General features: G+C 33.5%; 1 protein-coding gene across 1 annotated transcript in view; it reads right to left on the minus strand.

The window, feature by feature from the left end:
• Positions 1–24,909, minus strand: part of LOC142348533 (uncharacterized) — a 58,195-nt gene extending 33,286 nt beyond the window's left edge. Inside the window, exons 1-3 of the mRNA XM_075399907.1 lie at positions 23,585–24,909; positions 15,390–15,989; positions 9,880–9,975 (exon numbers count right to left, since the gene is read on the minus strand). Of these exons, the coding sequence (XP_075256022.1) occupies positions 9,880–9,975; positions 15,390–15,989; positions 23,585–24,482 (1,594 nt within the window). The 5' untranslated portion in view covers positions 24,483–24,909. The remainder of the gene's footprint in view (positions 1–9,879; positions 9,976–15,389; positions 15,990–23,584) is intronic.
• Positions 24,910–27,405: the final 2,496 nt, after the last annotated feature.

Genomic DNA, 27,405 nt, shown 5'->3' on the forward strand with positions numbered 1-27,405 from the left:
CGGATGTACAGAACTTCGGTCCCAACTTGTAAAAATTTTCAGTTTTCACCATTTTTTAGTTTTGACGAATTCCAAGTTTTTCCAGTTTCAAAGGTTATTTCTTGCTGTCTGATGGCTTTTGTAGGTGATTTGAAGTTGCGCCAACAACCACAACAACATGATGACGATAATTTCGCCTACATAAAAAGAAATGAAATTATATAATAATAATAATAAAATATGTCTATATAAACCTCGTGGTCAGGGTAATGTGGAGTTATTTAAACCAGTCATTGATTTTGATAAAGAGAGAAAATGTGTCAGAACCTTAGTTTGGGATTGCTTCAGGGAACCTGCTTGGAAGATATATCACCACGATGATCAACGGGCTTCTTCCGCGACCAAAGGACAATCAGCAGGCTGTGCTCTTTTTAAAACAACAGAAACATTATTAGAAAGACCAAATAAAAAGAATCAAAAATACTATTAGTGTAATAGGTGTACAAATTAGTTTGATTCACCTTGATTATAATAATCACACATGTAGTCAGTCATTTAAACAAGAGATTGCTTGCCCTAAGTAGAAGCATATTACTTTCATAAATGAACATATACGCCAAGAACGAAATCTATTATGACTGCTGATATAGAATGCTGTTTTATCAACATCACAGAACACGGTGAAACATCGTCGAAGTCTTATACTACAAAATGTGTAATAGTTGAACACATACCAATAAGTGTAAGTGTGGGTTACATGTTTAACGATGAGTCCAAATACTGTTTCGTTCTTGACTGTATCAGTTATTGGGCTACTGATCTACTAACTATTGAAACTGAGAATAACTTCAAGTACAACAAACAAATGATATATACCACTGAAGGTCAGCTATAACACAATGCTAATAATATCTGTCATATATGTATTAAACAATGTACAAATAAAGTAAGAAATCATTGTCATGAAACAAAAAATAACCTAATTCCTGTTATATTTCATAATGGCTCCGGCTATGATTTCAGTCTACTATATTGTGAATTATTTAAACAGAATAACGATAAGAGAAAAGTAGATAGCATACAATTAGCTGAAGACAGGTATAAATATGGTTAAGATCCAACTAAGTGTATTTACAGATTGATAAGGAAATATTAGACTATTGCATGATTGAATATGTTAATCTAAGAAAAATTGAATTGGGTATCAATCCTCTATACTATGTAATCGTCCCAGGTTATAGTTATGATTGCTGGTTATTGTCAACTGGTGTCACATTAGACAATTTAAAAGATGAACAAATTCTAGAAGAATTTCTTGCAGCAAAGAGACGTGATATTTATGGTATAATAGGTGATAGATTCGTCAGCACTAGCAAAAGTAATAGATCTATCTGGTACATAGACTCAAACAACCTATATGGCTATGCAAGGAAGCAAAAGAGTTCAAGTAAACTACTATATCTCTATACATTTATTAAATCCTTCAGATGACAGTGATTATATTTATTATAGAGTTTGTGATGTTGATTACAGTGATGACTGTAAAGATAAAACAGAGTAACTATCTCCAATGCCTAATAAAATAAAATTAAATGATAATCAATTAGGCTATAGAGAAAAAGAGAAAGGTAGAGCAAGAACAGAGAAATGAGTGTTCGATCAAAATAGGAAATATGAAAAAATGGTTCATTATAGAAGTTTAAATTATTTGGTTAAAATGTGTGCAAAACTAAAATACATAGAGTAGTTAAATTTAATCAAGATTATATATGAAGAGATTCTATTCAAAACAATATCGATAAAAGAGCTACTCCTAAAACTGAAGCAGAGAAGGATGTAAGCAAATAAATGAACAACTCATTATATGTGAGAATGGGCATGAATCCTCTATACTTCCTTCAATATAGGTTCTTGCATGATAAAGAAAAGATAATGAAAATTATAAGTAAATCAACTTTTAGGAATACAACTAGATTCAAGAATTCTAGCCAATTTGAATGTACAAAGAAAAAAATAGAATTTGAGTCACCAATTTAGTTGCTACTATTTTAGAATTAGGTAAACCAAATATGTATGAATTCTTCTATGATATAATTAAACTATTACTTAAAGATATACAACTACATTAAATGAATACTGATAGTTTTGTTTTAAGTTATACTGAAGGTAATGTTACTGACGAGCACATGGATCTGTCCAATCTAGGTTCCCCTATCAAAACTTAAAAAAAGACATATAGATTCGAACACTGCAGTTCAAAAGAGATAGGAAGAAAGAAATCTAACAATGCTAAACACACAGACTATTATAATGCACTAATATATGACGCAAAGAGAAGTGTAGAGGAGTGTAGAATACAAAAAAGAGAGATAATATGAGAACAAAAAACAAGCAAGACTAGTCTATACTCTTTCGATGACAAAAAACTTTATGTAATTTGTATTTTAAAGCTATCCTCAAGATGAGAATCTATATCTATTCAAAAAAAAAATTAATACTGCTCCAAAAGAGCTATTAATAAAGTTAGGCCTCGGGTTAGACAAAGACAAAAGCAAAGACAAAGACCTAATAATAAACAATAATGAAGAGTTAATCTTTAATGATGATAGAAAGTTAATCCTAGCTGCTATTACACTAAATAATGATTTATCAGAACATCGGTTATAGTCTTAATATTAGTTTTTCTAATCTTAACAACAGTTATAGTCTTAACTAAAACTAAAACTATAGTTAGAGTCTTATTAATAATATTTTTATTAACATTGGTTATGGTCTCAACAAAAATTATTATCCTATATTTAATTATAGCCTTAACTAAAACTAAAACCAAAAACTAAATTTTAAAACTAAAACCGCGCTATATTTATAAAAAAAACGTGTAAGCTAAAATCACTAAAAGAAATAGCTAAACTTGAAAAACTGTGCAGAAGAAATAGATTAGAACATAAATTAAATCAAGAAGACTATTACAGTGATTTAGAAGAGTTATTTGATCCAGTAACTAAAGCTTTAAATACTTATGGCGAAACAATGCAAGCTCTTCAAAACCAAACTCCTCAAAGAGTGTGGGTTAACAGCGACAAAGTAGCCTTCTTGATGAACGAGGTGCTCTCATGTCACCAAACCCCCCCCCCCCACCCGTTCCCCCTGTAACGTTAAAATATGATACAGTTAAAACAATTGATGTAAATAATGAAATGATTGACTTTTATTTTATTACTATGGTTGAACAAACAGTTCGAGATGAAATAAATTGATCCAAATGCAAACAATTTTAAAACAATTGGTATAGATGTATCTAGTATTTGATGTTATAAAAAAAGAAAAATCTATGGTTTTTCTAAGGGGTTTGCTATGTTTATTACTTATAGAGACATAAAAGCTGAAGAGACTGAAGAGACATAAAAGGCGATGAACATAAATTAAAGAAACTTCTGAGGTATATCGGTTATAAACAAAGAGGAGATACTTAATGTAATAGATCAAAATTTATAAGAAGAATATTAACTAGGAGTGCATCACCAAGAAGAGTTCTCTCTAGCGAAGATAAAATATGGTGACGCGATAAAAGTGATTATGCTCAAAGGGCAGGAACTGTTCACGGGAGTGACAAAGAAGTGAAAGCTAGTGGTCTTAGCAAGGCTAGAAAGACTAGAACAACTTACATTAGAATCAAAAACTGGACATGATGGTTTGTATGATGAACTGTTGAATATATCTAAACAATTATTATCTACAAATATTTTTAGTTACGAGCATCTAGATAATTTTGTTTTTATTATGATAAATGAAAATTCCCGTTGGTGAATTATGTTGCCGCAAAGCAGAGAGTCACACCCACAACTACATTTAACGCTAAACATCCACTACCAGCTAAAGAAGTATTCAGTCCTCAAATCAATTAGAAGAGAAAGAATAATTCAATTACATAAAGAAGAAACATGGTCAGCTGATTTGATTGAAAAGTTATCTTATGTAAATATAATAAATTTTATTTTAACCGTTACAGATATGTTCACTAAACAAGCCTGGGCTGTACATTTAAAGATTAAATCTGGTATATCTTTAACTAATGGTTTTGAATTAATCTTATCAGAAGTTCCACCGATTGGCTCTGACTTTAGAAAAACAGAAAAATTAAGGGCTGATAGAGGTAGTGAGTTTTATGATAAAACATTTAAATATTAACCTAAGAAATTTTAAACTGAACTATATTCTGCATATAGTGATCCCAAATCTGTTCTTATAGAGAGATTTAATGGAAGATTTTTGCACATAATTAAAAACCAATGTTTATAAATGGTGATGGTAATTGGGTACTTCTAGTAAAAGGTGCTGTTGTGACATATGGGAATAATAACCGCACAACAACAAATATGACACCAGTTGATGTGTCAAACCATCCTGAAAAAGTTAGATACTCATTCAGTTTTAGGAATAATAAACCCAAGCTCAAAGTCGGTGATAAACGTAACATTTCCTCTAACGGATATACAAATAATTGGAATACAGCGTTATTTAGGACTCATCAAAGTCTAAAAACTAAACCATCAATAAATAGAGTAACTGATATCGATGTTAAAATAATAAAGGCAAATACTATGAACAAAGTTTATCAGCAAGTAAGGCCCGCCAATTATTCTTAGAAGATATTGATGATATCGACAGAGAGTTTTAGCCTTACTCATAGCCATAGTTATAACTGTAGTCATAGTTATAGCTATAGATAAGTTTGAAAGTATAGTTATAGTCATGATTATAGTCATAGTTATGGTCATAGTTATAGTCATAGTTATAGATATTACTAATGCACAATAATTAGTTAATTAAAATGGAAGAAACTAAACCTAGTGCACTTTTACTTTAACCCTAATTTTAACACCATATCAGAACAAGGCATAAATGATAATACCCTAGCTAATAATAAATAAAATAACAATCGTAACATTATAAAAGTTACTAAAAACTATTATGAAGCAGAAAATTATATTAAGAAGCTGAGCTAATATAAATCTTATATTATTATAGCAGAGATAACTGAAATAGTAATATCATCTATAGCAACAACAGCAACGATAACATCAGGTGCAATAAGTGGTATAGGTAATAACTGGTATAACTGCAACAACCACAACTGGAGCTAAACAACAACTATTAGCTAAAGAACTATTTAGTCCAATGATAACAAAGTTTGAAAGCGAATGAATAGTACCCTTCTATACAGATGAAACTTGGTCAGCTGATTTGATTGATAAGTCATCTTTAATTAAAAAAAATAGTTAAAAGGTATATTAACTGTTATAGATATATTCACTAAATATGCCAGGGCTATACCTTTAAAGAATGAATCTGGTATATCTATATCCAGTGGTTTTAAAATAATCTTATCAAAAGGGAGAAACCCAGAAAAGTTATGGGGTTATAGAGGTAGTGAGTTTTATCACAAAACTTTCAAATATTTACTTAAGGAATCTAAAACAGAATTGTATTCTACTTATAGTAAGTTTAAAGTTGTTTTTATAGAGAGATTTAAAAGAAAATTTTTGCACATAATTAACAAACCAAAATTTGTAAATGGTGATGGTAATTGTGTTAGTCTTAATTGTTGCCATTGTAACATTGTAACAAAAATGAACAATTAACATTGAAATTGACACCTGTTGATGCGTCAAATCATCCCGAAAAAATAGATACTCAATCAGTTGTTAGAATATTAAGCCCATGCTCAACGGCGGTTATTATGTTATAAATGCTGATAAACGCAACATTTTTTCTTAAGGATATAAATCTAATTGGAATAGAGAAATACCTAAAGTAAATCAAGTACTAACGACACAACCAACAACAAATTGAATAGAAGATATCGATGGTGAAATAATGGAAGGCAAATACTATTAACAAAAATCATTAAAATCTGATATTTAATTGTAATCTAATAAAAAAGATTTGGAATCTTTAAATATAGACTTCCGGTCAACTGCAAAGCAGCTTCCCTGATAAACCAGCAAGCTGGATAGACCGACGGTAGGCTACAAAGTAGTTATAGTTTATTACTGTAAACAAATACAAAGACGACAAGAAAAAGATTCAACCAGGCTAAACAACAGTCAGCATCAACATCAACATCAAAACTAACCATAGCTCGCCAATTACGTTAGAAGATAATGATAACATTGACATGAAAAATTCCAATAAAGTTACAAATGCATACACTCCTATTGATGAAAAAGATGTTGTTAATAAAGAGTGTTTTAACAGTAACTTCATTTTAGGTAAAAATAAAACTGAATTAAGAAAAGTCGAGTTTGATAAGAATACATCTGAAACACTACAGCTTAAAAAATACAAGTTAACAATGAACTAACTGATGAGTTCATTAAATCAGCAAATGAAGTTACCAATACATTTAATTTTTGCAACGGGGTTAAGTTTCTCTGAGTATAATCAATTAAAACTAGAATTTGATAATGACAAGCTTATTCAGAATCTTGCTAACATAAATTTAGATAATCTCACTACAGGTCTAAGTTAATTTGAAGAATTTAATGAAAACACTATTCCTGCTGTTGATGAGGCTCCAATATGAACAAAAAGACAATAGTACAATATACAATATCAATATTATTAGGAAGTAAGCTAGTAGACAACAAAGAACAAGCAAGACTTGCGATGCATTATGATTTTGAAAAAGAAGATATAATGAGGGAAAATCTTAGTTATTTCACTATATAATTACAACTATGACTATATCTATGACTATGGCTATGACTAAAGCAATTTTTCAGTTAATTAAAATGGAAGAAACTAAACCCAGTGCAAATTTAAATACACTAATAATAACTCCTTCTCAGAACAATGCTTAAATCACAAAGTCTTAGCTAATATTTATTTTAAAAACAATATTGATATTATAAAAGATATTAAAAAAAACTGAAACGATTTAAAAAACAAAAAAAAATCAAAACTAAAAGATTTAAAAAACTGAAACTAATAACAATAACACAGTTAAGTAAAAATAAAACATATATTAACATTGCTGAGATAACAGAAATACTGTTATCATCAATAGCAACGACTGCAACAACAACATCAGTTGCATTAACGGGTATAGGATTACTTTATTCTATACCAACAGTTTTTGCTACAGCCAGTGTTTGTGGTTCACTATCAAAAACAATTAATACTAAAATAAGAAATGAAAATATGACGTACTCACAAATGTATATTTTAAGTATACGGTTTGAGTGACAAGTTTAATAAACTATATATTAAAGAAGTGAATGATAACAAAACAGATAATGATGAATTTAATGAATTAGTAAAGTTATATGAAGAACATAAGAAGAGCAAGAAAAATAAATGAGCATTTTCAAAACTACAGTTATTAGTGTTTTGTAATAAAAATGTTTTTAGAAATAATGATATCAATTTTATATTTACCGCTAGTTTAATGTTATTACTTTATCTAGAAATAGATGTAGATATATCGATACAGTTCTAGATATAGTTATAGATACAGTTATTGCTATAGTTATCGAAGCAGTTTCCCCGATAGTTATAGTTATAATAATAGTTATTAGCTATAGCTATGGTGACACAAGGACGAAATCCTATAGTTATAGTTAAGCTATCTTTCCTTAGTACCTAATTATAACCCTTTTGATTTTTGTACTACTCTTGTGCCTTCAAAATTGGTGTAGCCGCTAAAGCTGCTCTAGGATTTTTAGTTGCAGCTGCACTTCCTTTTTTTCTTGCTATTTCCAATTCTCTTTTTGGATTACCAGCAATTTTCGTTCCAAAGTTAATTGTAGCTTTACCAACGCTCTTAAAGTAATCTTTTAATCCTTCTTCCGTTGTTGCGTCACATACTGTCATTGACTTAATTCGTTCACATTTAGTACCATTCTCTTTTTACATTTTAGTTCCTTTAGCCGTAACAAATCCCTGTTTGTTATTAGTACCATTATAATGTCTACCACCAACACAATAAAAATTAGTTTCGAACTTCTACAAGGGCGGTTGCTCTTGTAAATATTATTTTCTCTTTTCCAAACTTGAAGCTGGTGGTATTAATGTTGAATACCTAATAGAAATATCGAACAAAAGTTAGACCCCCAGCACAATACGCATGATACTCGTGATACGCATGATTTTAGGCAGGGCACCATGCGTGTTTATGCGGGTGTGTTTATTCTAATATCTTGTGATAGTGTCCTATATATTTTTCCTTTTTTTAAGATTAAATAACAGAAAAAATAAGCAAAACTGTAGATTTAAGCTGGTTTATATAATTTTTGGAAAAGTTCATTTCTTAAAAAGAAAAAATAAGCAAAAGTTTAATTTCTTACATATTTGACAAAAATTGATAGTACAAGAAGTCAAACTATAACTCAAACCCGAACTACCGTCGCCATCTGCAAATCAGTTTGCCAATGATGCACAAAACACAACTGAAAAAAATTCGCGTGAAATGCTTATAACAGCTTCAGTTTTTTTCTCTCCCCGAATCTGGCGAATAATCAATAGGAAACTTTGGAGTTTACCCTAGTATCAACAACAACTATGACTATTGCCTTGAAGTCGTAGAACTTCTATTTGAAGATTTTTTCGGAAGAAAAGACGATATTCATTACTAAAATGCATCAGATCTTTTACGACCGGTTGTGAGTCACTCTGTTGTTGTTTCAAAATATTCAAAAAATATCCGTGGGCTTAGCCAAAGCTCTTGACATCAGCTTTACAATGAAAAGGCGAGCCACTTTATGAAAAAGTTTTCAGTTATTAAAGTCTCGTCAAATGAAATTAATTGTTTAAAATTTGTCGCTGGTTTTGTAGTGAAATGAAACTCATGATAAATCGCCAAAAAGTGTCAGGTAGAAAAAAGGTCTACTCAGGTGGAATAATTCTAGATCATTCTTTTTCTAAAACATTCCGTTATATTTGATAACTTAAAATAAGTTATGCTTTCCCAATCAATTACCCGTTTTAAAGTAAGAAAAAAGTAAATCATTTTGTTAAAGTGAACACTTTGAATAACAAATTATGAACTAAATAGAAATTTAAATATTACTTAAACTTGCAAGTTAATAATCAAAGACTTTTTATTCGAACTTTTCACTCGTTTGATATCACTCTGTTAATGGTGGCGACCATCATTGTTAACGGAGGCGGCCATTTTAGCATGACATGAACTTTTTTATTTTCATCATTTCTATTTATAGACGGAACAAAATTGTTCACGTAGGGGTGGATATATCCGCTACGCTAACGCGCGCATTGGGTAAATTAAATTTTTCCTTTAAAAACAGGGAAAAATATTGTCTGTGTTTTGTGATGAATAAATTTGTGCGTGTATAGTGGTGGATAAAAGGGGGAAATCTATTTGACGCAGGATTTGGCTAGTTTGTTTTAGAGGATAAAACGGGGGGGGTTAGCGATTAGACGCGAGCTTTGGGTCGGCTTGTAGTAGTGGATAAACGGGAGAAACCGATTAGACGCGTGATTTTGCCCGTTTCCCCATACGCGAGGAGCGTGTGGGGAAATGGGGCGAGTCGGGTGGCTGGTCGGCTTCCCCCTTGGTATCCACTACTCAACTATTTTTAAGACCTGGACAAGACTTGCGCAAGTCTGGTCATGTCTTGGCCAAGAGTTGACTCAAGACTTGTCAAGACATAAGACTTTTTTAAGACGCTCCTAGTCTAAAAAGTGACATGATCAAAGTTCTGATACCGTACTCATCCAAGACATGCAATTCTAGTTAATGGGTATTGGTTAAGAATTGACGCTCAGTCAGTGTAAGCACTCCGTCTACTTGGATGCATAAAACACGTCACTGATATTTTATAAAAATGGGTCCTGAAAGTGGTAATTTTCATCGGTTATAAAGTAAGTTAATTTTACCGTCAGGTGTGCTGTATTGGATGGAATCGTCATTATTTGGATCTGGAGTGGACAAAATGGAATCTGACAATGAATGCGTTCTCACAAACGGTGAACCTAAACAAAAAGGAAGATTAACCCAAGAGAACTAATCTATATTTTAGACAAGTTCTATATGCATTCTATATAGTTACGTGAGGACTGAGAGACACTGGCTTCTGTCAAGAACCTCAAGGGATAGCTTAGTTTTTAATTACACCCGTTTTTGGCTGGCTTCAAATGAGAGAAATTAGGGATCAGTTGAACTTTCAAAAAGTTTGGACGTACTTCAATATTATTGGAAAATCAAGTCGGTCGTAATAAAAGGTCTGATTGAAATTTTCTCATTGGTTCACACTCAACTTTTAAAAAAATCATAATAAGCCTGTTTATTAACAGAACTTTCCCTGGTCCATTGGTTGTCATTTGATTTTGCCCAATTTTTTTCTGATGGATCAATGACTTCCTCCTGGAGCCACTTTCCTATCACGTCGGAGAAAATATCTTAAGAGCTTTTGTGGAAGACCTGAATAAGCAAGATCTGAAATCGTAAGATCTGAAATTGTGTCTCCTTCTTCGCAATTTGCCAGCGTTTTCTCGAACTAAGAATTTTTGTGTCGGTTTAAAAAGTATTTTTGTGTCAGTGATGAGCCAGTTACTGGAAATTTTTCAACCAACTTTACGTTGCTTCACGAAAGGAGTTTCAAGTTTGACTGTGGTACAGCTGGAAAGAACAAACTTTATTCGTTGTAACCAGTGAACTCACAGGCAGGAGAAATCAGCGCAGAACATTTCATTAAACTTGATAACTCTTCACATGGTTCAGCAAGTGAGTCACGGGGGCTGTGAACAGCACTAAAATCTTTGAAAAGTAGAGTTGCGTTTTTTTGTAAGCGGTTTTACTATTTCCGTTTTGACAAAATGCTTAGGTTTTTCGCCGGTTGCTTTTGTTAGGTTCAGCTACATGGTTTCATTTTACTATTTTCCATATTGCAGATAGATTAAACAAACATTTGCTAACTGCTTTACATTTGCTTACTAACAAATTATTAACTAGAGTGAATTTTCAAATCAGAGCGAGAGGTTAAGTTTTCCATTCTAGTGAAACCTAAATTGGTCTATTTATTTTCTGAAAACTCTTTTTCTTAAAAAATCAAAGTGAAAACTTTTTTAAAACTGAGCGCAAATATTTTTTGATTATCATGTATCTTTAATCTAATCAACATTGAGAAATTTAATAGTAGCACAAAACACAAAAATCCTGCAATTTGATTAATACCTCAAAAAGATCTGAAAATTTTGTCATCTCATTGGCTCAAATTATAAAGGAAAACGAGGAAACACGCTCAATGACGAATAAACAGATGGAAATTTCCACGAAAAACACTGACTTTCACCTGAATAGTTAAACACTTTGCAGCAATAACATTTCCAATGGTTTTTCAGGCATATCGGATGGTAATTGAGGACATATAGAAAAGAACAGCCCAACGTCAATGATAAACTTTGTTCGATATGTTTTTTCCTCTATTGGTGACAAAGACCAATCGACCATAATTTTATCTGCCAAATCTTTTCAGGTTCAATTCACTCTTCGATTAACTCAAAAATCTCTCTCTGAAGAGGCATTTGATCTGCATTGAGTCAGACTACAGAATTTTATTTTCATTCCTGATCCGAACATGGACAAACGAAACACAATTGCCCGCACATTATGTCATTTTTCAGAACTGCAGATGTCAGATACGGTTTCTCGCAAAAAATCTCGTCCTTCAATTTTTTCGATTTTTTTTTCTTTTTCGAGTTAATTTGTAACACGCAGATTTTTCATCAGATACAAATCTCAAGCTTAGAAATTGATTTAAATTTTATTCTACTATATAGCTGCAATTGTCATTATCAAACGTAGAAAAACAATTGGATAGATTAAGTTCATTCAGTTAATATTCAGTTAGAAAAAAAGGGAACACAAACTATTACGTTTTGTCTTTGATTACGCCACAAATGACTGTTTTTAATGTACGAGACTTGGGTATGTTCCTTTCAAAAAAGCATACAGTACACAATGGGCTTAGTTTTTTTTTTAGAAAAAACCTTGATAAGTTCCAGTTCAAATTTCAAATACAGGAAAACATACGCAAATTCACTTTAAACTAAAATTTCTGTAATAAAAATTTCATGTGCTTGTTTTCTTAATATCAATTAAAACTCCGTGAGTTTAAGTTATCGCGCTAAAATTTTTTTTAGAAATTTGCCCAAGGAAAGTACGTCTGAATTTTCAATTTGTAAACGCTGAAAAAATGTCTTTGGCATTTTTTTGTTTCACAAATTAAATACAGTATCTTAATTTTTAAAATATATTTTTTTAATTCTTAACTTTACCATCAATGATAAGCTTTTGTTTTTGATATTTTTTCCCATATATGCAGGCCAATTTATTGAAAATTAATTTTGCGTGCAAGATGTTTTCAGATTCAATTCAATCTTCGGTTACATCAAACGGCTGATTGAAGGTCCATTCTCCCTATGAGGAACAGTTCGGTCAGCATTTGATCAATGTAGAAAAAATTTATTGCAAACCCGAACCGTATATCGACCAATGACACACAATTGCTCTTACTTAGAAAAAATTTGCAGAATTTCAAAGCGACCTCAGTGTTGGTTTGTCCCAAAATATTTGCAGTTTGCAAACTTAAAACTCTTTTAACAACAAAAAATTCTGATGCCTGTTTTTTTTCAATTTGATTTAAATTTCAATCAACGATTTTGCTTCAATTGCCGTTATCAAACAAAGCAAAGCAATTGTCGGTTTTTACTGAGTTAGTAAAAAGGGGAGAAAACTTCAGCGTTTTTTTTGGTTAGTTGTTTGGTTAATATTATTTTCAGACAAAGAAGACTTCGGTATGTTCGGTTCATAAAGACACACTGCTTAGTTCGAAAAAGAACCCTCAGTATGCTTCTTTTAAATTACAGGAAAACATACGCAAATTGAAAAAGTTCTCCTTATTGTATAAATAGTCTTGCAACCGACAGCCATTTTTTAGTGTGTGTGTTTTGTTTCTTCTTGGAAAATTAATAATCCATCAATATAAACCCTTGAGTATCTGAATTTTCTCCCTTTTCAAAAATCAATGCGGAAATCGCCTGTAACAATTATCGGCTTATTTTCAGTCGCAGCATAGGCAAGGTTCAAAGCTAAATCATGAAAAAAATCAAGCTAGACTGCTTTCTACTTGGGTAGTGGGAAATAATTATTAAAATTGTTTTATTTATTTGCAATGCTGAGATTTATCCAAATCGATTCAAACTGCGGAATTACTTTGTTCAGATCATACCTTGTTTTTGGCGACAGGTGTTTTGGAACTAGTGCAATACCTCCCTCCCCCCGTTTCCTTTTGTCTTTGATGACCTGTTGTTGCAAAAGCCAACATTATCTGAGAAAGGACTGCAGAATTTTTACTCCTCAATTTTTTTTTGCGATTTATGAAGAATTTTTGGTCCAGAGTTTGAGGCAAAATTGGTCCTGGGTTTGTTTCAATTCTACTAGATCTAAGGAGATTGATTAAATAATGAAAAAAAATTCAGGGATTTTAATAAAGTTCTTGTTAGTTTTGCTGTTAGAGTGAACTTAAAAGGGAGAACCTTGCATACAGCTTTTTTTTGAAACAATTTTTTTAAACTATTTTTCTTTGTGGACGCGGGAAAACTTGAGGTCAATAGAAGAAAGAGGATAAAAGTTCTCTTTGGGTCAGATACAGCATAAGAATGATCACAAGAGATTGTTATTACTACGCCTCCGTAAACAGGTTTTCGACTCTGAAGTGTCATCAATAGTTCCAGTTACGGGCAGTTGTGTTGCATTATTAAGCACCAGAAGCATTAGTAGCATAATTTGGATTACCTTGCTGTTACCAAATATTCGGATTATATCTGTGTTGCCCGTTGAATTGTGTTTTGTTTGCTTTTGCAGATTTCACTTTATATGAACGGCCCTGTAAATGGGTGAGGATTTTAGTGTCAGATGGAATGGTGTTGTCTGCTCGACCGTTTGAGCTGAGTAACAAATGTGGTAGCATCCAGTTTTATTAGCAACGGTACTCCAAACCGACGATTAAGTTGCACATTATAAAACGATAAATTGAATAAAATAGAATAAAGCAATCCATCGTTGTTTGATTGTTACTAGTTGTTTCCTCTTCGATAATTTTGTTCACATTCAAGATTTTAAAACGAATTTGTTAAATGTATTAGCTCATAAAACACTTCAATACAATTGTTATTGTCCATGTTGTGCGGTAAGTTTTCTAGAGGAGGAACTTCGCATACAGCAAAGACTGTTTGTTGGAACGTATCAATACATTTTTAACAAGTTTGGTATGTACCGCAAAGTGCTTTTGCGCAATTTTTCGATGATGTTTAAAAACATTGTTCCTGCTGTAATGTAGGATTAGCTTTTCAATTTTTCTTTCTTCATATTCACTTACAACGTTCAATTTTTCATTTGTGGTGGATCTCTTGTACGGATGTACAACACATTCAATTGCAATTGTTTTAACAAATTCTAATTTAGCAATTATGCAGCAGCCAAAATAAAATTTCGGGTCTCGGCTCGAATTGTTTTTTTGGAAGGGTCTTGCTTTCTCACATTTGCGTGCTACTACCGTGATTCCTGGTCGTAGTTGGATTCCAGTCCACAATGGCTGGGTCACCGTGCGCTCTTGATTTACCATCAAGCATCTTTTGAGCTTATTTGGTAATAACATCTTTGATAAACACATTTTATAGCTCCAACTTTATTTTCAGTTAATCAAGAGTTTTATGAGAGACCCATGTAGGCTTGTTTGTCAATCATATTATCCAAGTAATGCAAATAAAGAATCGAAATTGTGTTACAGAAGCAAAAAGAAAAATTCATTAATTGAATATTAATTTTTAACTGAAGAGCAAATAACAAATTTGCGTCACTCAGTGGTATTAGCGTTTTTAAACTCTAGGCCCTATTATAGCTCTTCATTCTTATTATTCAAAACAAAATTGTTCAAAACTTCTAAGTTTTTGAAAAAAACACACAAAGGATTCCATACGTTTCAAAACCAAGCACACCGATAAGCTCCTATGCTTCAAAATCGAGCATATTGACGATTATGCAGATTTTCAAACCAAGGAAACGAAAACTTTTAATCCGATTGAAACTTTATGCACAAAACTAAACGTTTATACTAACAACATTGATATCTGAACGCTACTTTTTTGTTTGGTGTTCGGGTCTGGCGCGTAAAATTGTGTACTTGGGTCTGAATCACTTCCTGGTCACACAGAAACTTTTTGGCATGGTTTTGATATGCTAATTTTTTGGATTTACTGTCGTATAATAGGATAATTTTAGATTAGATTTTATATGGATTATCACTTGCAGGTCTCAAGATTCTAACGCCTTGCAAATTTATTGTACTAATCACAGAACAAAAAGGTAACGGAAACCTATAACTAACTCGATTTTGTTGCCCTGTAATCTGCAGTGAAATTATTGAATGCATCAGTGCAGTTCGTGAAATCCGAGATGACCGCTTCAATCAGCTCATCATTAACATCTGTTGTAAAATTGTTCAAATTGTTCAGGGTGCCAGGATTTACGAAAAAGGCTGTGAAGTGGCCGGGAAAAGTGAAGTCGCTATTTTGGACGAAGAAGGCGGCAGGTCCCGTTTGATCTTCATCAAAGTAGCTTATCTGAATTGTTTGCCGCGTTACGTCATACGAGGCATAATATAATATCGGAGAATTTTTTTGACTGTGCTTGACGATAAAGTTAACGTGAGTATTGCTAGGTTGCGTTGATATAAGACAGTTAGATATTTTAATCTCAGTAACAGTACCAACAGGAATAATATCAGGCTCCAATGGGCCTTTGCAATCAAATTCGGGCATGATTTCATCCAAGTCGGTCAACCGAAACACAGAAGGATTTTGGATTGAAGAAACTTGATTAATTTCATAAAGCCATAATCCAGGATAGTCTTTCGGAAAGAAATTTGAATGTGACGCTAACGCCATTATTTCTGCAGTTCTGGACTCTGGTAATTCTAGTACGAAACCTAAATGAACAAAAATGTTACTTCTGCAGTTTCTGAGCAATATTTTTTTCTATTGCTGACAACAGGACAAGAGTTGAATTGAAAAAATAAAAAAAATATGAAAAACTTTTTTTTGTTAGTCGATTTCATAATCAATTGAAAAAAAAGTTCTCCTGTTATTCTTCCTTCGTTAGTTCTGCAGCACAAAAGCTGAACATTTTGTCACTGAGAATCATTTCAATTTTGTAAAATGACAATAGACTTTGCAATAGACTTTCCAAAATGCCAATAGTCACTCTTTTGAACTTTATCAGGGTGTTTTCTCCAGAACAAATAGAAGAAAACGAAAAATTCGATTTTTTTGAAATGATGAATTAATGTTATAGCTAAAAATTTGAACTCAACAGCTAATCACTCAGCGGAAAATTATATAAATTTTGATTTCTTCAGTATATATTCCGGACATTCTGGAGGCATGTAAACTTCAGAATGGTCCGGAATAAATTTTGAAGAAATCAAAATTTATAAAATTTTCTGCTGAGTGATTATTGTTTCCCATTAGGCTGTTGGTTCATTTTATAAGACCCAGCTATCCGATTTGACGTTCTGTTGGTACATTTTCATGCTGACTTTGTCAGAACTCTGTTAAAGTTTTCTGAGTAAATCTTTTTCCCGTCACTCTTATATCAAAAGATAGCTTATTTCGCTTTTGTATGCTCTTCAAAATCAAGGATTTTTTTCTTCCGCTTTGAATATTTTTGCGTTTTTGTTATCAGCCATTTGTTCTGTTTGAACTAGTGGTGAGGTCTCTAGTGGTGAGGTCTCTAGTGGTGTCTCTAGTGGTGATGTTGACAGAATTTTAAAAAGCATTTTAAGCGTTTCGAAAATTTTGTCTTTGAAGTTTCATGAGAATAATGAGACGATAAGTTTTCTTGAAATCTCGTAGCTGTTTTCAGAGAAAGTTTAAAACACATAATTAGAACTTATGACATATTTGAAGACAGAATTTGTAGTAACTATATTGTATTTATCCTATTTTTTCAAGATTTCTGAGAGTTTTTGATCTCTGCCTCTATTAGTGTCAAACATTTAAATGATCTAACTCTCCGAGACTTAATCTCTTTTTTTATCATATCTAGATCATAGAGGCTACAAAATGATGTCTTTCTTTTTCTCTACGTTGCTTGAAAAAAGTGAAAAATCGAAGGAAACAATGCCATCCTATCACATGAACTCCCTATTTTTGAAAAAATGTTGGAACAATAAACAGATGCATCATTATATCAGAAAAAGGAAGAGCCAGTTAAAATTCAGTTGAGTTAAATTTTATTAAAAAATGAACTCGATCCTTTCCTTGGTGCACATGTGCTTTAGCATTAGCTTCGATACCATAATCGTGACAAAAACAGTTCTTCCTAATTTTTCTGTCACAGGCTTTTTTTCACTGTGCGTAGGTCTCAGTTCTAGAGTTCGGGCTTCTGCATTTCTGTAGGTTACGTCTGCTCTAAGGCCTTGATCAAATCCAGACAGTTCCACTTTGCTCCGCGAAGTTTTTCTGCTTAGGTTGGAGGAAGAAATTTGTTATTGTTATTAGTCAGTTGATTTTCCTTTGCCTCACGAGTTGAGGAACACAACTCTTCGTCCGCTGGTTTTATGCCCGGCGGACTCCGGTATTGGGTTCCGTACTCTTATTGTTTCATCGTAAAAAGTTCTGATGTTTTTGCACGTCAGTCAACGTTGATATTGGTTTCTAGTGCTGCAAAGAGGAGCGTTTCGTGTTCTACGGCAGTTTGCATCGAAGAGGAATATCTTGCTGGAAGTCTGTGACAGTTTGGCATTTGTCTTTGAAATTCTGAATGATCTGATTTTAATAGATTTTAACTTCAATTTTCTTGATATGTTTTCAGTCTAATTTAATTACTAGAGTTCTTTTCTTCCTTCATGTACGCGAGTTGTTTTTTAGTTGACTAAAGAAATCTTCTGTCTCCTTAACACATGGATGGTAAAATACAATGCTGTTAAACTGGTGAACGAAACTTTGCCACTCTCACTCTTTGAGTCTCATTGTCCATATACTACTGAAGCATGAGTTCCTGGTTAGAATTTCTGCTATGCTAAACAGTTGGCGGCCTGCCAATTGGAATTACCAAAAAAGGAGTGCAGATGAATTAATATTGGTAATTTTTGGTCAGGTGAGGAACTCATCTGCTAGCTATTATGTTTTTTTTCTCTGGAGACTATGATAGCAAGTTCTGTAACCGCGCCTAAATTTAGTGAGCCCAAAATCATTACGACGCAGAGGTATACCCAAATCGTCACGGGCAGATATGCCCGATGTTTGTATCTCGTGTTCGTTTTTACTATGTTAATACATTGAAAGTGGTACAATATTGCGGAAAATAGCTACTTTAGCAGTAACCGGCAAAATGGAACGGAATATCGTATCCCGTGTTCGCAAAAGAGTCCTAATTTTAGACGCGAAATACAAGTACAAACTCAATAACCTATTTTTTGCGCAAATTTTATCACGCATCCGCTCAATTTACGTATCGATTTTTTGCACGCAATGTAGCTTTTTTTTGCATATATTCCGCAATTATGCCTAACTTAATTACTACTTATTTAATTAAGCCTAACTTATTACTACTAGTAGTACTTTATTACTACTTTATTACTACTTATTGCACTTTATTACTACTTATTTCTACTTATTAGTACTTTTTATTACTACTTATTAAAATTGGCCAATCCCACATTGATATACAAAGTCTTTGATGTGCGAGGGATTTTTCGGAAAAAAATCAGTTTTTGTGGTTGCATGTATTTAAAGAACTTTAAAGTTTTGAAGGCTTCAATTAAATTTTTATTAAAATGCTTATTGCATGCTCAAAATGCGCGCGAATAACAGATACCTAAATTGAGAGGAAACGTGCTACAAGATTTGTTATTACTTTTCGCACCAAATGTTCTTTTATTTCGCTAAATTGGCGGAACCCGTTTTGCGAAAAGTAACATACAAAGGATGTCATCTAACTTCGCTCATTGTATGTCGTTCATTTTCGAACCAATTTTACTAAGGCGGAAATTTTGAGGTATACCTCTGCATCGTAATGATTTTTTCCCAAAAGTTTGGCCAAAGATTTCTTTCGGCTTTTCTTTGAAGTTCAGATTGCACTGGCGCTCCTTTAAGTGCATTCCTTATGCTCTCTACAAAATCCTTAGTGCGGCTCTCTACAAAATCCAACTTGTTGAAAGGCAGTTATGCTAAGAACTGTCAACGAAACGACTTTTTCACCAGATATGGTCATCTCGAGTGATTCTCTCATCTGATAAACTTAAGGTGGGTCTGGAGTTGAGTTAAACCACGTTAAAACCTTTATGTTCTATAATGTAGGTGTAAACGTGTCGCTGTTAGGCACGCTGCTTCTTTCTGATGCTCAAAACTCGATGACTCAAGTCGTTCGGACGAATTGGCACTACTGATGTCTAGTTTTAGAATATATTGATTTACAAGGTAATTTCAAGGAAAACTGAACAAACGAGTGCGCCGTTCAGAAGCCAGAGTAACAGAATACAACATAACTGGCAGATTGCCAGAAAATAGCCGCAATAGCTTCGTAGATCTGCAGTCTAAAAAAACAGTAAAAAAGACAGACCAAAAAAATCGCCTTTTCATTGAAGGCTGATATGTTACATTTTGATCTAAAATCTGTATAAGTTTTTGTTGCCTCTATTAGCTGCTCTATAATAACCTTCATTTAGAGTGACACCCACACATTTGACCTTATCTCTTTGAACTAAAGTAAATAAATGTCAATTTTAAAGTGAGGAAGTCATTATTGTGAGTGAGGTAAGTCAAGTGTGACCAAAAAAATAATCACGCAAATGAACAAAACACTCACTCCACTATGAGCGCAAAATGACGTCACGCACGTACTTCAGTTGAAATTGCATGAACGATTGAACAAAAAGCAGATTTGAAGTGGTTGTGACGTCATATGGTCGTAACAAAAATCGCGACGACGCAATAAAAAACATAGCAGGACAAGTCCTGACGTACAATTCAAAGAAATTTCATTGACTAAACAGAAAACTAGACCCAGAACGCACTATGAATGGATTGGGAAAACCATTTAGAAAAAAATCCGAACCAAAAAATTGAAAAAAACAGTAAAAATCAAAGTGAAATTGCCGCATGTGAACAAAAAACCACTAGCGAGAAAGCGAATTTTTGTTCAAACACCGTTTTCTTACTCTACTTAAATTTTAGAGCAAAAACAATTCACGCCCAAAACCACTCGTTTTTTCGTTCCACTTCCTGTTTCGGCGTGACCAAAATCAATACTCCAATTTGACTTCAGATATTATGAAAATGTGTGAACAGATCTTAAAACATAGCAGGACAAGTCCTGACGTACAATTCAAAAAATTTCATTGACTAAACAAAAAACAAGACCTGGAATGAACTATGAATGGATTGGGAAAACCATTTAGAAAAAAATCCGATCCAAAAAATCAAAAAAAAAACCAAAGTGAAATTGACGCATGTGAACAAAAAACCACTAGCGAGAAAGCGAAATTTTGTTCAAACGCCGTTTTCTCACTCTACTTTAAAATTAGAGCGAAAAAAAATCACGCCGCAAAACCACTCGTTTTTTTTGCTCCACTTCCTGTTTCGGCGTGACCAAAATCACCACTCCAATTTGACTTCAAAAATAATGAAAATGTGTGAACAGATCTTAAAAAAAAGACAGCGCCCCAATAAAATTCAAATTCTTTGAATTGTAAAAAAAGACAGCGCCTTAATACAATTCAAATTCTTTGAATTGTAAAAAGATAGCAGGACAAGTCCTGAAATACAATCCAGGGAATTGAAGGAAAAAACAGTCCTAAGGTACCTGACCAGCAGATCAATTGAACAATCCCAGCCAAAAAGATAAAATCTGAAAAGTTGAGAAACTAAAGGAATCAAACTAACAAAACAAAAATTCAATGCTAAAACACTTGAAGCTTTTAACTTGGAGGCAATAGCCTTGAAAGAGATTAAATTGCCACTAACCGTAGATGAATTTGCGAAATATGACAAATGCTTCAAAAAATTGAGAAGTGAAATTTTTGGTCTCGGGAGTTCTGTCATGTAACTTGTCTGCAACATTTAAAAAGTTTTGTTGACCAGTAGAGATCGTTAATTTCAGAAAAAGACAAAAAATCAAAAAGTTTGACGACAAGAAATTTTCAATGGCAAGCTTTATTAAAATTAAAAAAAAATTGCTCACATTTGCAAATTAAAAAATTGAAAAGTATTTGCCAATAGGTACTATGCAAAAACATACTAGCCAACCCAATAGGAGTTTCCCTGGCTACTGATGAAAAATGCAAAAATTTCGAAAATTTGAAGAAAAAAATTGCAATTTGAAAATCGCTGAAAGATTTAATATTAATATGTTGAAACTTGTTCTCCATTGCCACTAGAAACTATGGAGTAGCCTGCTATCAAACCCTAGTGGAGATTCCGTGGCCGTTCAGGTTTGAGCAAACTAATAAATGATCATTCCATTACATCTAGAAACTGTGCAGTAACCTATTATCGAACCCTAGATGAGGTTCCCTGTCACGTAGGGCTAAAAAACTCAAAAATTCGTCAAAAAGCTTGAAAAAAATTATGAAAATTAGTGTAAATTTGGGTGTTTTTCTTTGGAGTAGCAAAACATTTAACTCTTGAAATGGCCACAAAAAGTGATTACGTCTTGCAAAAGACCTTTTTGACTTTTTGCAAGCCCCAATTTCAGACTGGTCCAGAAAAAGATCCGAAAAATGACACAAAAAATTGCAAAAAAATTTCAACAATTTGGGCTCAAAATCTCCTAAAAATAAACTTTTAACCTTGAATTACGGCATTCCCAGTAGCTTCACAACTCCAAGTACATGAATGACTAAGGGCCTCCTGCACGCGGCTAAGGGCCTCTAATGAAACTTGATGTCCGCTGAACTTAACCTGTTTATAAGGTTTTGAAGGCTTAAAGTCATGCAAAAAGGTGTGAAAACATCTAGCAAAAACAAAAAAAGGACAGACCACCAATACATTCCAATTCCTGGATTCTAAAAAAACCAGGAGAAGGCCAATAATAGCCCCAGCTATCGCTGTGCGGCTATTAGTAAACAATCTTTTTGAGGGTAGAAAAACTGATGCAATGAACTGGTGGAGCTAATTTTCACCAAAATGGAACTAAAAATAGCTATGTTTTGTTAGAACTGAACATAGTTTATTTATCTAAGGCTTTTTTACCTAGAATCTCAGTGAAATGCATCATAAATAAAAATCACTTTCGAAAGCTTTACGAGCAGTCAAAAAATACAATTTTTTAAAATACCAATTATTACGAAATAGTATTTCGTAGAGGTCCAGCAAACAAAGTCAAAATATCCTCACTACGCATCGCACAAAAAATTGTTTGAAAATTCTTTTTGCAAGTATCCCTACCCTCTATTTCGCCCTTCCCCACTCTTCTCGCCTTTCTTCTCCTCTCTCTATCTCTCTCTCTCTCTCTCTCTCTCTCTCTCTCTCTCTCTCTCTTTTTCTCTCTTTCCCCCCTTTCTCTCTCTTTCTCTCTCTCTCTCTCTCTCTCTCTCTCTCTCTCTTTCTCCCCTACTCTTTCTGGCCTCCTCCCTATCTCACGCTTCCATTCCCTCTCTTCCTCTTTCTTTCCTCCTCCTCGTTTATTTTAGTTTTGAGACTTTCGAAGTGATGAAATTCGAGTACCTGGATGATAGTTGGCTAACTGGCAGTGTTTACGAGAAATTCCACAGTCAAAAGAGTTTGTGGGCGAAATCGAAGTGACGTCCCAGGAAACTTCAGGAGGCTGTCGTCTTACTCAGGCGTTCGGAAAAAGAAAATTTACTAAGCTGCTGGGCTTTTTTGCGAGAGAACTGTTGAAGCTGTGACAAACTGAGAGTTAATGAAAATAAACTTAAAATGTTTAAAAATAGAGACATAATTGATTGTTGTGTATCTCCTAGTTTTTAATCTAAGAGCAAACGCGGTTTTTTCTGGAGGCTGTTTTCTGGTTTTGCTTCAGGAGGCTGTCTTTTTACTCAGGAGTTCAGAAAAAGTATTAAGCTGCTAGGTTTGTATTTTGAGAGAACTGTTGAAATTGTGACAAACTGACAGTTAGTAATAATAAATTTCAAATATTTAAAAATAGAGATACATTTGATTGTTGTGTATCTCCTGGTTATCAATTAGCAGCCGCGCGTTTTTTTTTCTTTTTTCAATTTTTCCCTACTCTGGAATTGGGCGGTCCAGAAAGTTCACAGAAAGATTTTTGACTGTGCATGATAATCGAAGAATTCGATTTTGGACTGTTTTCAGAGAGCCGGTTTTTTAACTATGAGTTTTTGTCCGAGCAGTGTGAACCGTGCCCGAACAGTGTCAAAAAACAACTCTATCAGCCAAGGGGAAATGTATATCTATAATGACCAACAGTGCTAACTTTTCTTGCATTCGTTGTCATCAATGGTCTAGAAACCTTATTTATCTGAAAGCTTTTAAAAATTATGAAAAAAATTATGAATTTTGACTAGCAAAGAGGGGAACACACAAAATGTCTCAAACTAACCGCTGCCGTCGTCAAACCCTGCAGCTGAAAAGGAATCGGCGCTTTGCCAGCGATTCCATTGCAGCTCGAAGTAATCAAATAATGTAAAACATCTCTTAACAGTTTCAACTGATCCGCAAATGATTATAACTTGAAAGCTATTGAAGGCGTCAATCCGATACCAGAGAGTTCCTACTTTGTACCAGGTAGCCACGTAGCCCCACTCTGCAATAAAATTCGCAACTTTTTTTCTTATCAATTCCTCGCACAGAACTTTGTCGGATAAGCTCAATTGACGTTTGAAAATATTGTTGGCCAGATTGACATATTTTGTCGTTTCGTTTCCGAAAACCAGTCTTGAAATGTAGTCATCGTAGTTAAGATGGAAAGTGGAGCCTGCGAATAATCTTTGCTCCCAATCGATAGTTTTGTTTCGTACAATTTCATTGACAATATAATCATTAGTGTAGAAATTAATCGAGAACATGGCCGACGTATTTGCAGCCAAACAGGCTGCCTCGTAAAACGGCGTCCAGCTAGGGGCAAAAATGTCGAACTTGTCATCGTATGTTTGGTATGGATAAAAGCACATTCTATCAAAAAACTGATCACGCGTATCAACATCGGCAACAAAAGGAGCAATCGTTGCGGTAACATTGACAGTTTTGAACTCGATAATGCCATTATTGCAAACGAAAAGCGAAGAATAAAAGTTCGGACCAAATTTAAAAGAATAATCAAATTTTTGCTCTGATGAACAGGCACCCGGGACTTTTGGGTTAAACGTGTCATTATAATCAGGCCCAAAAGGGAAATAAAAAGGTTCTTCTAAATTTAAATTTGTTGTTTCTATGATTCCAATTAAGAAACTGAACAAAATGCAAAAATGGGACATTTTAGTTCGAAAATAGATTTTCATAGCTTTTGATGTATTTTTCTGACCTGAGGTCTGTAAATTCAAACTCTGCTTACAATTTTTTTCAAGCTCTTACCGAAGTCTACTGTTTTGCTGCAAATGAAAGTAAATAAGTTGTTATCAAATCAATTACTTTGAGAAGCGTGTCAGAAAATCTCCAGAATAATGGCTTGCTTGATAAATTTAATAGCTTTTTTGCTTCAAATTTTAAAGTAAATAGCAGCTCTTCATACGCTCTTATCTATTCATTATTTGTTGTTTTCTTTCTCTGAATTTCTAACCATTGTTGACTCTCATTTTGGTACTCGGCGTGTTTTAATAGCTTATATTTTCAAAACGAAACGTTGAGTATGGGTAGTTTTTGAAAATTGACAATCAGAAACTATAACGAAGAAAGGGGGAGTGAATTTTTAATCTGATTTGAGCGCACGGCCAATTAGTTGAACGTTCGAACACGAGCTTCAAAATAAAAACTTGATAGCTGTAGTTCTGCAGTCCAAAAATAAAACTCTCTGCAAAAGACACTCCTCGTCCAAATAAACTTTTCGTTTTGTGGTATCAATTGGTAAATTTTGCTCTCAGCTTTCTACTGTTTTTCATTCTTCGGCTATTATCAGTTTGTGATATAGCGGACCAATTTTTATAATAAGCTATCGCAGAGTATTAGAGTAAAATATAGTCCCGTAATGGCGGTTATCAAATTCTATTTTCTTGTGTGGCTGCTTTTTTTGTTCACTATTACGGAATCAACTAACTTCAATTTAGAAGAACCTTTTCTTTTTCCTTTTGGACCAGATCAAGGCGACAGCTTCAATGTAAAAAATGACGACTGGTGTTCACCTGAAGAAAAATTAGATTACTTTTTTCAATTCGGTCCGAAAAGTTATTCATCATTGTCTGTGTGCAACAGAGGAACAATACTGTTTGAATCACAATCAACTTTTCGCACCGTTTATTCAAACATTGCTCCCTTTTTCGGAGATGTTGATATTCGAGACATGTTTTTTGACAAAAGTTGCGATTTCTACTACTACGAACCACGAAATTGGGTCAAGTTATTATATGAAACAAGATGTTCGGCATCGAAAAACGAAGAACTTTTCTTCTCAATTTATTTTGACGATGACTACATTTACAATGATGTTATTAGAAATAAAACTTTAGCATGGCAGCAAAAGACATTCATTACATTGGCTGGTATTTATTACGACGATTATATCTCGAGGCTTGTTTTTGGTCGGAACACGACAAAATACATCAATCTAGCCAACAACGTATTTAAGCGTGAAATGAGCTCGTACGACAAACTTCTAGCGCAACAGTTTATTCGTGAGCTAATTCCTAGTTTTGTAGATGAGTGGGGCTATGTAGTAACTTGGTACAAAGTTGGATCAAAATGGCACAACATTGAATCCTACAACAGTTACCAGGCAGCAATAATTTGCGGTCTAGTTGACACGATGAAGAGATGTTTTGTCCTTTTCGATTATTTTCAGCTACAATGGGTGTTGATGCGAGAAGACTCAGCAATTGTACGGGCAGGTTTCAACGATGGTTACGGTACGCACCTTTCTAGTTCTCTATTTTCATAATATTGACTCTTTCTGTAGTCCAGAAGACCGAACTAAAATGTTGGAAAAGTTTATTTTTTTTATTTTCCACCTAAGAAATCGTCTGTACGCTCATTTTTTCCGGTATATTTGTTTTCACACGTAAGAGTGAAAAGTGTCACTAACGTTAGATAAAACGTTTAGCCAAGCAAGACTCCGAGAAAATACTTAGTTTGCAAATTTTTTGAGGCTGATCTTCAACAAATTTAGTAATTAAACAACCAGGAAGAACTTGGTCGATTTAAATTGGAGGAAAATCTTGCTCATTTTTGCTAAACAAAACAAAAGCAAAACTTGTTCCGCAATGTCATTAAGTTTTCAAAAGGACAAAGAATGAAATACAGAGGCGATCGTAAACAGTGAATCCAACCTAATTACAGCCAAATTACAGCAAAGACTGCAAATAAATTATATCAAACCCAATAGCAGATTTGGTTCGGAATTCTTCCCAAAACGCTAAAAATTGAGCTTCTAAGAAGAAAATGGTGATTAAAATTTAATTGTGTGTTCACTGTAACTAGCTGTACGTTGGTAGAGAATAACTGGTGGTTTTCAGGAAAGATACAATGGGTAATCTAATCAACAAAAAAGACTGCAAAAAGAGAGAGAGAATTTTACTTCACTACAGAGTTGGAAACATATTTGCTTTCAAGATAATGGTTAACAGCAACTCAGGTAGAAAACAAAGTGAGGGGGTTGAAAGAATTGTTTTGTCAAACATACAACACGGGAAATCGACGCGCATTGTGTAAGGAAAAATTATACTAAGCAATTGCGAATTCAAAAAAACTATGATAACTAAATATAGGCTTTTAGGTTTTTTGTCTATGTAAGATAACGATATGTGTATGGCAACAAAAAATAATTAAAATGAGCAGAAAAGAGTTTGAGGGAAACAAACAAAAATTGGAGCTAAAAAGAAATTGAAATGATTTTTTGTTTGTTTGTTTATATAGTCGTAGTTTTAGATAAAAAGTCGGTAGACAATTTTTGGGGGGTGTTCCTACGGCAATTGTTTTCTAAGTAACGTCCTTTCCTTAATAGCCAGGCCTAATTCTCTACAAACTCTATCAAAGCGAGTCGATTGAATCAAAAGCTCAGTACAGCGTCGAAAAATAATCGTGCAAAAATCACAGCTCCGTTTTATCCCGAATGATGGGAGGCGCTCCTGGAACATTATAAGAAAAATTAACAATCTGTTCAAGTTTCACTGCTTCAATATGGTTGTGATAGCGGTGGTTTTAAAAAAAAATCTCGCATTCCTGGAATGTAAGACTTTGAGCCCCAATTTTTAATTAACTAAGGATAATTTTGTT

The sequence above is a fragment of the Convolutriloba macropyga genome, chromosome 10 (genome assembly GCF_964194025.1).
Source record: "Convolutriloba macropyga chromosome 10, txConMacr16.3, whole genome shotgun sequence".
NCBI classification, from domain to species: Eukaryota; Metazoa; Xenacoelomorpha; order Acoela; family Convolutidae; genus Convolutriloba; species Convolutriloba macropyga.